Source organism: Aulonocara sp. 'chitande type north' Nkhata Bay, linkage group LG8 (assembly GCF_057382095.1).
Source record: "Aulonocara sp. 'chitande type north' Nkhata Bay isolate Kocher_YH1m ecotype deep benthic linkage group LG8, A_spYH_male_GT1.1, whole genome shotgun sequence".
NCBI lineage: Eukaryota > Metazoa > Chordata > Actinopteri > Cichliformes > Cichlidae > Aulonocara > Aulonocara sp. 'chitande type north' Nkhata Bay.
Window position 1 is genome coordinate 5,190,973 of NC_141351.1, and position 12,466 is coordinate 5,203,438.

Genomic DNA, 12,466 nt, shown 5'->3' on the forward strand with positions numbered 1-12,466 from the left:
TTTACATTTAAACATTACATTTGCCTGCATACGCCTACCATAAGCAAGCAAGTAGTATATATGATTGTGTACTTAAATGTTTCAAACATAGTAACAATTTGAAAAGGCGTTCATAACTCGATAACAACCACACAGGTTTTCTTTTCAGAAATACCTAAACTGAGTTTTTATCAAAGCTGTTTCTATCACATTTGAATTTAGTGTGACGTGAGGTAAGAAGACGTCTTTCTACACACGAGCTTCCGGAGCAACTCGTACACAGTTTGCGCATGCGCTCAGAGGTCGCCGGGGTACACAATGGAGTCGGACGACTGGCTTGGACACTAGAGGAGTCTCGTCGCTTTTGTAAGCGGCAGTTAGAGTATTATGAAATAACCGCAGAGGTTCAAGCCTGGCGGCCAACAGTGGCGGTGACGCCGTCCACAGACGAGTTGACCGGAAAACGAAGGGTGCTGAGTAACTGTCGAGTTCACCTGTATGTAGTCTTCTTTAGCACTGGCTGCTCTTCTACATTTTTTCCCCATGTCTTTGTCCGAAAGAGCAGTGAAATAAACCGTCCGGTGAGTTACCTTAAAATTCGACCTTGCAGCGTTAACACTGCGTCTGCCGTGCCGTTAAACCAGCATACACGCTTCGGTCCCACACAGGAATTAATGTAGAAACCCTAAAAAAGGCCTGGACCGAAATAGCGTGTTTTCAAGTGGTATATTTAAGGGCAGCAAAACTAACATACCAGGTAGCTTGTTAACGTGAGGCATGCTTAAGGATTTGGCTATTCTTATTTAAAGATATAAATATATTCACCCCAAACTAGATTTTTTAAAAGGTATTTTTGTATCATATGAAAGTAAGACTGTTTCTATACAACAAGCTAACTCTCTATAGGTTTTAATAGCGCGGTAGCTTCCAGCCCATACTTCTCGCGCTTCCCCTCACGGGCACGCAATCTGACGTAATGGACTTCGTGGCGGTTTCTGTTGACTCTGTTTATATAATTAACCCGAGCAATTTGGGATGTAATGACAGAAGACTAGCTTGTGCTTGCACTCAGTTTCCCACCATTATAAAGCTGTTTTGTTTATGATAAAAACGCCCGCCTGTGATAGGATGCTGGAAGCAGTCAGTGGAAGGTGGAGTTAATTAAACAGCAAAGAGTAGTCGCCTCTGCCTTCATTACAGGAAACTTTAGGCTGTGTGGAGCTGGGATGTTAATCTCTGTGTGTCTCTCTTAATTTAAAGATATAACTGCTGGAGAAAATGTCAGAGGTCAACATAGCCAAGCGCAAGGAGAAGTGCGAGAACTGCACCAAACAGGTATGATGATGGCTCTGTAGCACTACGCTGTCTCATAAATGGGTTGGTTGACTGCCTCTTTCTTGCTCTCAGTTCTGAGCTGAGTTTATCGATCTTTCTACACACAGTGCAATAAGAAGCAAAGCGAAGATGGGGCCAACTCAAACCAGGAAAGCGAAGAAGTCAATGGGCAGGTAGTATCTGCTTACCCAGTGCACTCTAGTCATTAATTGCTCTACATGAATCAGTCCTCATCATGTTCCCATGTTAAGCAGTTTTCATGCATGTGCATTTCATGCATCCTTTCAGACTGTTTGAAGTTCACAGGGAGGATAAAGTCTAAAAAGTTACAGTTCTTTATTTCAGCATGATTCAGATTAAGATGCTTTTAGCAGATAGTAGGCTTAAGGCAGGTAATAACCAGTACAGGAAGATGAAACGTAGCCCACTTCAAAGGTTATCGGGGTGAAAAAAATCTAATTTTTTCAGGGGAATGAAGGCTCCCAGCTTTTGTTGAGCGCATGCCTGTCCTGTGACGGCTGTCTGTCAGACGAGGACACCTTGAAGATTTCTCAGCAGGGTCTGGAGGAAGTGGAGCGAGTTCTGGCGCTGAATAAGGTACACTTCCTCTGAAACCAGGGAGTGTTTCTGCGCTGCCTTGTTGCGCTTGCTAAACAACACCTTCCTCTGTCCCTGTCAGAAGTGTGATGCGTCGAAGCACAAGGTGCTGGTGGCGTCGGTGTGTCCGCAGTCTCTGCCTTTCTTTGCTGTCAAGTTCGGTGTGGACATCGCTGAAGCGGCCCACAAGCTCTGCGGCTTCCTCAAGCACATCGGTGATTTGAGTTTTTTTCTTTTATGAAATACGAAGTAGACTTTACCATAAGTTTCCTACTCTCTCCTTTTTGTTTCTTTCTGTTGTTAGCTTGTTTTGTTATTTTAAAACAAGCTACTTTTTTTTTTTTTTGGCCGTACTTCCCACTTTTCTGCTAAACAGACTTAAGTTTACCTTTCTGCAAGCAGGTGTGCACGGATTACCCGTACGCCCTGGTATTTATCATACATGTTCAACATTTCCCTGTTTGTTGTGTGCATTCTGCTTCGTCACTCTGGGTTTTCCCTGCAGGAGTGCAATATGTGTTTGACACCACTCTGGCAGCTGGCTTCAGCATCCTAGAGAGTCAAAAGGAGTTTATTCAGCGATATCGCAGGAGGCACCATGATTCCCACGCCCTGCCCATGTTCACCTCCTCCTGTCCAGGTAAACCGTCCTCTCTTCTTTGCCTTCCTCATACTCCCCCCACTCTTTACTGCTGCTTCTTCTTCTCCTCTTTTTTTCAAACCCCCACCCCGTTGTACTGGTTTGTCAGTGTGATTATCATCTGTGCTGGTGTTTGCCTCAGTTTTAAGATTTCTTTGTTCTGCAAGTCCCCGGGCTCTTTCTTGAGTGAATTTTTGTGCGTGTGCTGAACATGGGGTTTTAGAGGTGCAGATAGCAGAGAGCTGCTGGGGAAAGATAGGAAGCTCTTCCTGCACCACTCCCTTTATCAGAGATAGGACGCTAGAACTTTTTTGGTCTTTAATTGCAGCTATACACGTGCATGCAGACACCCAGGTATTCATCCTGTGGGGTCTAACACTGGCCATGGAGGAGGGCTTTGCTCGCCTCCAGGTGAGGAACGACCAGTAATTAAATAGCAAGCCGGCTTATCATCATGAAAGAAATGTATTGGACTATGTGGATTTTTTTCCTCCTATCTCTTGGTGTGTGTTTCTAAAATAAAAAAACTTCAATTCATAATAATAATAATAATAATGGATTGGATTTATATAGCGCTTTTCAAGGCACCCAAAGCGCTTTACAATGCCACTATTCATTCACTCTCACATTCATACACTGGTGGAGGCAGCTACAGTTGTAGCCACAGACTGTCAGACTGCCCTGGGGCAGACTGACAGAAGTGAGGCTGCCATATCGCGCCATCGGCCCCTCTGGCCAACACCAGTAGGTGGTAGGGTAAAGTGTCTTGCCCAAGGACACAACGACCAGGACAGAGAGCCCAGGGATCGAACTGGCGACCTTCCGGTTACAGATGCGATTCCCAACCCCCTGAGCCACGCGTGCACAGTAGGCTAATGGTTATTTTAACATTGTGTGTTTACAGGGTGGATCCGCTATTCAGAGCGTGTTCTGGGCAGCCTGGTCACTCCTCATATCTGCACAGCCAGGTCTCCCCAACAGATCATGGGGTGTCTGGTCAAAGACTACTTCTCTAAACAGCAGGTAAGCATTGATCTACTGTGACAACTCACAGTCAAAGGTCTCAGGGTAATTGGAGGTCTTTCTACCACTTGTTTAAGTGTCTGTCGACAAATAAGGAAGGGTAAATAAATGAAAACTAATCTGTTGTATAGGCGTAAGAGTTAAATATAATGGAGGTAAGAGGTGATCAGCCTGATGGGGACTGATGGCTAACATTGATTGGCTAAAAGGTCTTCATGCTGCTCTAAATCTTTTTTTTCTATTAGAAAAGTCTCTAATAGGTTAAGACCGGGAACTTTGCTCACCCAACATGTGGTTCTAGGACTTGTTGTAGTTCAGGAAGTGCTTTACCAAAACAAGTTTCACCACTTCTGAGGCCCTGTGTTAAATTACCTCTAATTTAAGCTGTCACAAAATGCAGAAAAAGAATGCATCAAATGAACTAATGTTAATGAACCGCTCCTAAAATCTTAACAGCAGCTCAGCCAAAATATCCTGCAACAGAAATGAAGCCCGACAAATGTGTAACACCTTGCATTAAAGCTCTTTTATTAAACTGTCATTGAGGAAAAAGCAGAAGGTTAAAAAGAACATGCGTAGTTATTCATGATTGCTAGCTGGGATGTTTTGTTGGCATATTCAGTAGTGCCAGTAGCACTTGTAAATACAACCAGATATAACTTCATTTATACATACAAAGATCATCCTTTTAAATGACTTGCGACCCACTAAAATAAGCCATAACAATGCAGGCAGATGACCCTGGCACTTGTCTCCATTGCTACATTTTCTTGTTATTTTGCTGTGTTCAACATGTTCCTGGGCTTTAACCTTTGGGCAGTGGGTGTGTGGCATCCAGCCAATAGTAGTGCCAAGGGTATCAGATTACACCACTCTCAGGTGCAGTGAGAACACATACAGAGTGGATCTATGCCATTACGATTTTTTTTTAATTTATTCTTTTTAATGATAACTGTCATTTTAAATTATACTAAAAAGAATACTTAAAATCCTTCAAAATAACTGTTGTGGGTTGTTTTTTTAAAATGATGTTTAAAAATGTAGCCAAAGTTTAAAATAATGTAAAATTAAAGAGGTAAATTTACCAAACGTGTAAAAATCACTGTGAGCCAAAAGGCTGTTCTAAATGTTCAGTATTTGATCACCTAATGTAGTCACGTCGTCCCAAACCACACGTTCCATCTGAGTCAGTGTTTGTACTGTCTCAAACCTGAACAATCCAAGGCTAATGTCAGACTGAGTTCTGTATTTTATGAGAGAGAATCTCTCTTATTATGTCTTTGTTGTGTTTTCTGTACTAGCAGAAGTTGAGTCCAGAGAAACTCTACCATGTGGTGGTGGCTCCCTGCTTTGATAAAAAGCTAGAAGCTGTCAGAGAAGAGTTCTACAACAGTATGCTGGAGACCAGGGATGTAGACTGCGTACTTACCTCAGGTAAGATTATTAAAAAGACCATATTTGCAACCATATTAGAGTTTGTTAGACCCCTCTCTCTGGTTTCAGCAGAACACATTTACTGTCTAGAGGTGTATCTGAAACCTGAGGATTGTTTGTGCAGTGGAAAGGCTGAATTACTTGATATCCTTAAAAGGTTTCCTCCAAGAGTTGCTTTAAACAGCTATAATGTTCTTCAGAAAGGTCATAATGGATACTCGAATATAATCACTGTAATTATGCCAGCAGGATGCTGATCTGGTTTCTTTTGTTTTCTTGAGATTCAGCCATTTGTCTCTAGATCCATTTAAGATTAAGAGCAGCTGACCCCAGTATGACAGAGCATGTCAGAGTGAGCAACTGTGGGAGAGCTGCAGCTGTGGCTAAAAAAGAAATCTGCACTCGCACTCATTTGATGCACCTGCATGTACCAACCAACCAACCATGTTTCCTCTTCTTCACTTTCTTTGTTTCAACCAGAGTATCACTGCATGTATCATTGTAAAATGTACACTCACTGGCCACTTTATTAGGTATACCATGCTAATACTTGGTTGAACCCCACTTACCTTCAGAAAAGCCTTAGTGGCATAGATGGACAGATTCAACAAAGTGCTGGAGGCATTCCTCTGAGGTTTCAGTTCATACTAGTATGATACACAGCTGCTGCACATCTATGATGTACCACATCATCAGGTGCTCTGCTGGATTAAGATCTGATGACTGTTGGAGGTCATTTGAGTACAGTGAACTCATTGTTATGTTCAAGAAACCAGTTTGACATCAGTGCAACTGTGTGCATTATCCTGCTGGAAACAGCCATCAGATGATGGGTACACTGGTCATAAAGGCATGGATATGATGAGCAACTGTACTGTGGTTTTTAAACAGTGCTCAGCTGCAGTCCAAAGTGTGCCAAGAAAATATCACCAGTAACAGCAATAGTTCATACTGGGCAGCATGTTGTTTATGCCAAACCAGCTGAATGTCACAGCAGAAAATGACATATTTGAGTTACTGTTGCCTTCTTGTCAGCTCATAATATTCCGTTCATTTTCCTCTCACATGAACAAGCCATTGTTTTCTTTTTTACAAATACAAATTTTATTTGTCACATACACAGTTCAACATATAGTGAACATGCAGTGAAATGCTTGTGTCCTGAACAGGCTGCAGACATAGCCGTGCCGTGACAGGACCCTTACTGGATACCAGGTGGGAACTGAATTTGCGACCACCACTCCAGAAGTGTGTAGTCTTACCACTACACTATCCAGCTTTTAAAACCTAGAGATGGTTGGGTGGAAAAACTTTAATCTGCAGTTTCTGAAATACTCAGATCAACAAAAATGCGGTTAAATTACTTAAAGAACCTTTCTCCCACATTCAGATGCTCATGTTGAACTTCAGCAGGTCGTCTTGTCCATCTGTACATAAGCCTTTAAACAGGTGTAGCTAATAAAGTGGCCAGTGAGTGTTGTAGTGGATAATGAAAGAGAGCACTGTCAAAGTAAGAGTCATGTTTCATGTTCCAGGGCAGATTTATTACCTGATGGAGCAGAGGAAGGTGTCGGTGGAGGAGCTGGACTCAGTTCCACTGGACCAAGTGTGAGTAGCTGAGAGCATTGTTTTTAATAATGTAAACGATGACGTCAGTGCTATGTAGTTGGAGTGTTAATAAATTGTACTTTGATGTGTAATGTTTACGTGACTGGATACAACCTCTGAGCCTGTGTCAATGCAGCTTTGACTGTGACTGTAGGCTGGGAGACGGTGGAGACGTGGCGCTGGTGAGACATGACGGCAGAGGCTCTGAAGGTTTCCTGGAACACGTGTTCAAACACGCTGCTAAAGAACTCTTTGGTGTGGACGTCCAGGAGATCACATATAAGACCCTCAGGTGAGAGACGGCCCAGTCGGCATAGTTGTGTTCTAATACCTCACGGTTGTGTCATTCTGGAGATGGTGTTAGGGTTTTAATCCATTTGTCCATCTGTTAATGTGAAATTATGACATTACTGTGGTTGTTTGTACGTTTGGCGCATCAACAGATGCACGGAAAGTGTTTTTTTTCCTTCTTCATTGTCAACTTTATGCACATCTGCTGCTTTTAATTTCCTTTCAATTCAATTATTAACAATGAGCAATACAAAATTTGTTGTCACACCAACTTCACTGTGAGCTAACTTTGAACTAAGACTGACCCTGTGATCCTACACTCCCCACATTGCTGTGTCAGCCTGTACTTAAGAGCTGCTACTTTGTCTGTGTAAAGGTGAAAAACCAGTTTAATCAGCTTAGCAGTGTGATGTGGGTGTTTAAAACACGGCAGTGGATGGATCAGTTAAAGATCACTTTTCTTTGATTATCTGTGTATAATCCCTTTGCTGGTGACTTTACAGGAATCGGGACTTCCAGGAAGTGACACTAGAGCGGGATGGTGAAACACTTCTGCAGTTTGCTGCTGTCTATGGTTTCAGGAACATCCAGACTCTGGTTCACCGTATGAGAAAGGGACGTGTGCCTTATCAGCTGGTGGAGGTGCTGTCCTGCCCCGGAGGTAACGCCCATCACGGCCCATGAGCTCAGACATGCTGCTGCCAGCTCTTTAAGATTTATGACCCTTAACATTCCTCCTATGTTTCCCTTCAGGGTGCTTGAGCGGCCGCGGTCAGGCTGAGAGTGAGGGAGGTGCAGGCCGGCTGGACAAAGCCTTGGTCAACCAGATGGAGGAGATCTACAGCAGCCTTCCAGTCCGGCTCCCAGAATTCAACCCTACCCTGCACACCCTCTATCAGGACTGGCTGGAGGGTCAGGACTCGTCACAGGCCAGAAAGTTGCTGCACACAGAGTACAGAGATAAGAGTCACGGCCACGCACAGCCCCCACACATGCAGTGGTGAGAAGAAAGGGAACGTCTTCCTTTAAAGACATGAATGGACAGCTATTCGATTGTGCTTCTGCCTGGACCATCACATATTCTAAAAAACTGTGGATGACGCAGAATGACGGACCAGTGACTGACGTCTCAAAAGATCATTCTTCCATTTAACCACGGGGGGGGGGGCTGCCTCTTTTGTGCCGAGCCTGATGATATGTGAGGGGCAGAAAAACAAACACTTAGAAATGATACCCAGTGAATGCAGTGAGGTGTTCTTAAACTGGCAAAAAACAAGATCACCTGCTGTGCCAGCTGTTCTAATAAGTGACATCTGTAGCAAGTGTGAACCTGTCGAGTCACAGAGCAATAACCCCTTGAGAAAACAGAAGCTTTTATCACAACTGGAACTCATGAACCGAACCTGTGGATGCTGAATGTATATTTGATGAGTTTGAATCTTAGCTGTCCAGTATGAATCATGCAGTTTTCCATGCTAAAGTCATCTCCACTGTTCCTAGCTGAAAGACTGCATGTTCTCTAACACAGTGATAACTATGCAACAGTGTCTTATTGAATCAGTCACAGTAAGTCTGATGCATTATTCAGATTATCCGTCCCAGAGGAAGGACAGTCCTTCTGTTTAAGGCTGCAAGAGGGTTTCATTTGTATCACTGCTCCAGTTTCACAAACTAGTATTTTTATTAAGTTATGCATATTGTTTTACAAGATCAAACATTCGTGTCCTATGTAAAGCACAAAAAGAAAAATGCTTCTCACAAATAAGTGACTTGTCTCATTCTGATGCTGATGGTTTTTTGTTTTGGTCGGGGGACCTGGTCATAACATAAAGAGACGTCACTCCGGAAACTTTAAAAAAAAAAAAAAATTTTTTTTTTGGGTCCTTTGAGAACCAAAAGATGCTGATCTCTCCAAACCAGGCTGATCACCAAATAATCTAGATAGAAAAAGAGTACTACAGGTCACAGGAGAAATGTGTATAGTCTTAGTGGAAACATAGAAGAACTAGAGAACAAGAAGGGACCAAAATTTGAACCTTAGGAGCACCTCAGATGCATCACTGATGATTGATGGCTGAAAATATTTAGATTTTCTGTGCTGTCATTAAGCGAACAAATGGATTAATCTTTGAATTTCTTCAAAAGAAATATTAAAACTGGCAATTTAAAGAAAAAGGTTATGACACTGTTGAAATAACATGCATATTCACACTTATTATTGCTTATTATTTAGATCCAGGTTGTCTCTGAGTCAAAGGGAAATGGCTCATCTGACGTTTTCTCACCAACACCTGCCAAGTTGTTCAGTCTGTAGTCGCATCAAATTAAAGCAAAATATGAGATTTATTGTTTTCTTGGATGGAGAAAAACACATTTGGTGGACATGTTTTTGATTTATACAAGGAAACAAATCTGTTTTCACTCAGTCAAAAAGTCAATATTGCAAGCTTCAAAGAAGGAAAGATATTAACATAGTTAATTATCACAACAAAAAGCCAAACGTGCCTTTGATTTTAAATCCCCCTTGTTTTCAGTCAGCATCAGTAGCATAATTCAGATGAATACTATTTCTTAAAATAATCTAAAAAACACTTGTGGGGTGTTTTTAATCTTCAAAAAGTTTGTAAGAGTTTAACATCAGCACCATGTTTCTCCGGCAGCGCTGGTGTGTGGTTAAAAAAAAAAAAAAGCGGCATTTATAATCGGTGGTGTTACTCTGAGTTGTCCCCAGATGCTCTTAAAGCAACAAGCTCTCTAACAGGTGCGTGCTGCTGCTTCTTCATATTTTAACAAATGATAGACATGCGTGAGGGTAACTGAGAGCTGCTGATCCAAATTTACAAAAGCAAAACGTTGAGTCTAAAAAGTGAAATTGGTTATTACGTCAAGCTTTTTCCTTTCAGCCAGCCTATTTAAATCCTATTTGAATTACTTTGATCTGACTGTTTAGAACATTATTGACTCCTGTTGGATTTTAATATGGACTTAAGTTATTCCATAACTTTCTCAGGATTTGATCATTTTTCCATTTTCTTTTTCTTTTTTTTCTTTTGGCTTGCTGTGTCAGCCACAGAAAACCATAACTCCCAGTGACTCAAAATTATAAAACCAGTGAGTGTGTTTGTGTATTTATGGGACATCTTAATCTATTAGTTTGTTGTGCATGTATCACAGTCCACATCCTTAAAGGGCAATGCTGAACAAGAAAGGTTGTTATACATCTGAACCGCCCATAGCATTTTTCATTTGCTGCTGTTATGAGCATGTTAACACAGCAGTTATCACACACTGTACAATTTACCAGTTCAACATTACAGATGTGATCACTTTGAGCACATGCCTCATCAACTCATACACCTACTTATATTTTAATGTGTGTGTAAATGTAAGTGAATGGACACATGACAACAGTTCATGATCTACATGAAGTATTCTCACAAAGTTAACACTGTCTTTAGTACAGTAAGGACTTGGAGATGAAGATAAGCAGAGACACAGAAATAGCATCTGTAATCTGTCTTGTGGGTTTTTCATTTAGTTTCTGTTAAGCAATAAACTCAGAGATCTGCTGATATGTATCTGTACCTCCCTTTTTTAACTATTCACCATATCAACACTCACCGCTTGACAGATTTGTCACCCTTATAACTGCTTGTATCACCTCAGAAAACGTATGCTTGGTAAGAGTAACAGTACAATACAGCGTGGCATGTAGTGGCATGGTTCTGTATAATCTTGCCGTGACATCACACGATATCACAAGTATTTGTCACCAATTGTGACAACTACAGTTAAGGTGTAGAAACAATACACACAGCAGCTTTAAACTCAGAAAACATAAAGATGAAATAGTTCAATGAAATCCAGAGAAATCCTCAAGCATTCAGGTCTGGTTAGTCAACTCCATGACCTTAATGTGCTTCTTCTTTAGTCGCTCCTTTGTTGCCTTGGTGGTATGTTTTAGGTCATTGTCATGCTGGAGGTCGTCCCCTACCCTTGGCAGAAAAACAGCCCCATAGCATAATGTTTCCACCATGCTTAACTGTGGCGATGGTGTTCTTTGGGTCATACTCCTCGATTTAGGTTTTATCTGAGCAGCACTTTCTCTACAGTCTCGTCCTTGATGTCCTTTGACAGCTCTTTGTTGAAATGCAGGTTTTAATAACAGCTTCTTCTCAAACCTTGATGTGACTATAATTTATGAACAAAACAGTAGGAGGGGACGATGGGGTGGGTTGTGCCATGTTTTACTTAAAACCATGACTGTAATGCTTCCAAATAAAATATGTAAATATATTTCAGGATGTCGTGCGTCCCTGGGAACAATCACACATATAGTATTTAAGAAATATAGCTTTCTGAAAAAAAAGTGGTCTTGTGGCACAACTTGCCCCTGGTGCAGGGTAAGTTGTGCCTTTGGAGAGAATACCTTGGGTGCCATTGATTATGAAAGTAAAACAGTAGACTTTGATCTCAGAAACTGTAATGCTATATAACAGCTAGACAAATTTAACACAAAATTAATAATCTAAGGTTTATTTAAACTTATTTTAAAACCTCAAAGGCCAATTTTACATAAGCCAATTCTGCCACATGAGCACATCAAAAGTCAGTTTTCTTAAACACAGCCTAACAACACTTGAACTCATTGATGCTACCCACTGCTCTCTTCTGGCAGTATCACCAAGTTTGTGTGGTGTGGATGGCTGTTTTTATGCACATCTACTCTAGGGATGACTCCGTCATCATTTTCCTTGAAAGTGAAGATGGGCTTTAAATTTACAGACCTATTACGACTTCACCTTAAAAACTTAAAAACCAGTGTCAGCACCATCAACCAATCCAATGTAGGTGTAGGATTTGGTTTTGATGCGAACTTCACAATGACAATCACAACTACTTTCAGATTTACATCTTCAAAAATCAAAAATGTCCGGTCTCATGACCAATTTCTTCTATGGTTCACTAGAAACAAGGGGCGGCACAACTTACCCGCTGGCACAAATCACTGCACTTTCCCCTGCTGAAATTAAACGCTAGGTTTCAATAAACCAACCAGTATGTTTCTTCATTTTTTTTAAAGATGCTCTCAGAATGATCCTCATATCTTTTCTTCTTTCCTCTAGTTTCCAAACACAGTGAAGCTTCCAGCATGTTCCATCTGTGGGTATGTCTGTGTCTGTTCTATGCACTACAAAGCAGTGTCTCATCAGGTCAAGGTATGTCTATACTGCTTGTAATAATTACTGTTAAACTGGCCACTGCAAAAACATTAGGGAGAGTAACAAATTGAATAATATCATATGTTGATGTTTTGTCTTTCAGCTGTGTCACTGAACTGCAACAAGACTGCAGGAGTTAGACAAAGTGTGACTATATTGTACAATAAACTGGAAAGATGGCTCAAACTGTAGAATTCTAAATTATACCTGGGAGAACACAAATGGAGCCATAACATGTAGCAGCAACTTGATTAAATACATCCGTGAATGGGATCCTCTGAAATATGTATCTCTGACCATCCAAAATGTCCAGAAAGAGGAAAATGTCACAGTTGAA

General features: G+C 41.3%; 1 protein-coding gene across 5 annotated transcripts; it reads left to right on the forward strand.

The window, feature by feature from the left end:
* Positions 1 to 255: 255 nt before the first annotated feature.
* narf (nuclear prelamin A recognition factor) lies at positions 256 to 10,479 on the forward strand. 5 transcript variants are annotated; one of them, XM_086302868.1, is made up of 12 exons: positions 256 to 560; positions 1,240 to 1,314; positions 1,422 to 1,487; positions 1,783 to 1,911; positions 1,994 to 2,126; positions 2,417 to 2,551; positions 3,456 to 3,574; positions 4,876 to 5,008; positions 6,544 to 6,616; positions 6,771 to 6,908; positions 7,411 to 7,568; positions 7,661 to 10,479. In XM_086302868.1, the coding sequence occupies exons 2-12, from the start codon at positions 1,258 to 1,260 to the stop codon at positions 7,909 to 7,911; spliced, it is 1,392 nt and encodes a 463-aa protein (XP_086158994.1). In that variant the 5' UTR covers positions 256 to 560; positions 1,240 to 1,257; the 3' UTR covers positions 7,912 to 10,479. The 5 variants fall into 5 exon arrangements, with proteins under 5 accessions (XP_086158994.1, XP_086158998.1, XP_086158995.1 ...); XM_086302872.1 differs by having other exon boundaries at positions 4,879 to 5,008; XM_086302869.1 differs by having other exon boundaries at positions 256 to 475.
* The last annotated feature ends 1,987 nt before the right edge of the window (positions 10,480 to 12,466 follow it).

What these genes read in the sequence shown, in the direction of transcription:
- narf (XM_086302868.1), top strand. Translation starts at nt 1,258, where the DNA reads ATGTCAGAGGTCAACATAGCCAAGCGCAAGGAGAAGTGCGAGAACTGC. An exon ending in CGGCTTCCTCAAGCACATCG is followed by an intron (nt 2,127 to 2,416) that starts GTGATTTGAGTT and finishes TTTTCCCTGCAG; the next exon opens with GAGTGCAATATGTGTTTGAC. An exon ending in TCAGTTCCACTGGACCAAGT is followed by an intron (nt 6,617 to 6,770) that starts GTGAGTAGCTGA and finishes CTGTGACTGTAG; the next exon opens with GCTGGGAGACGGTGGAGACG.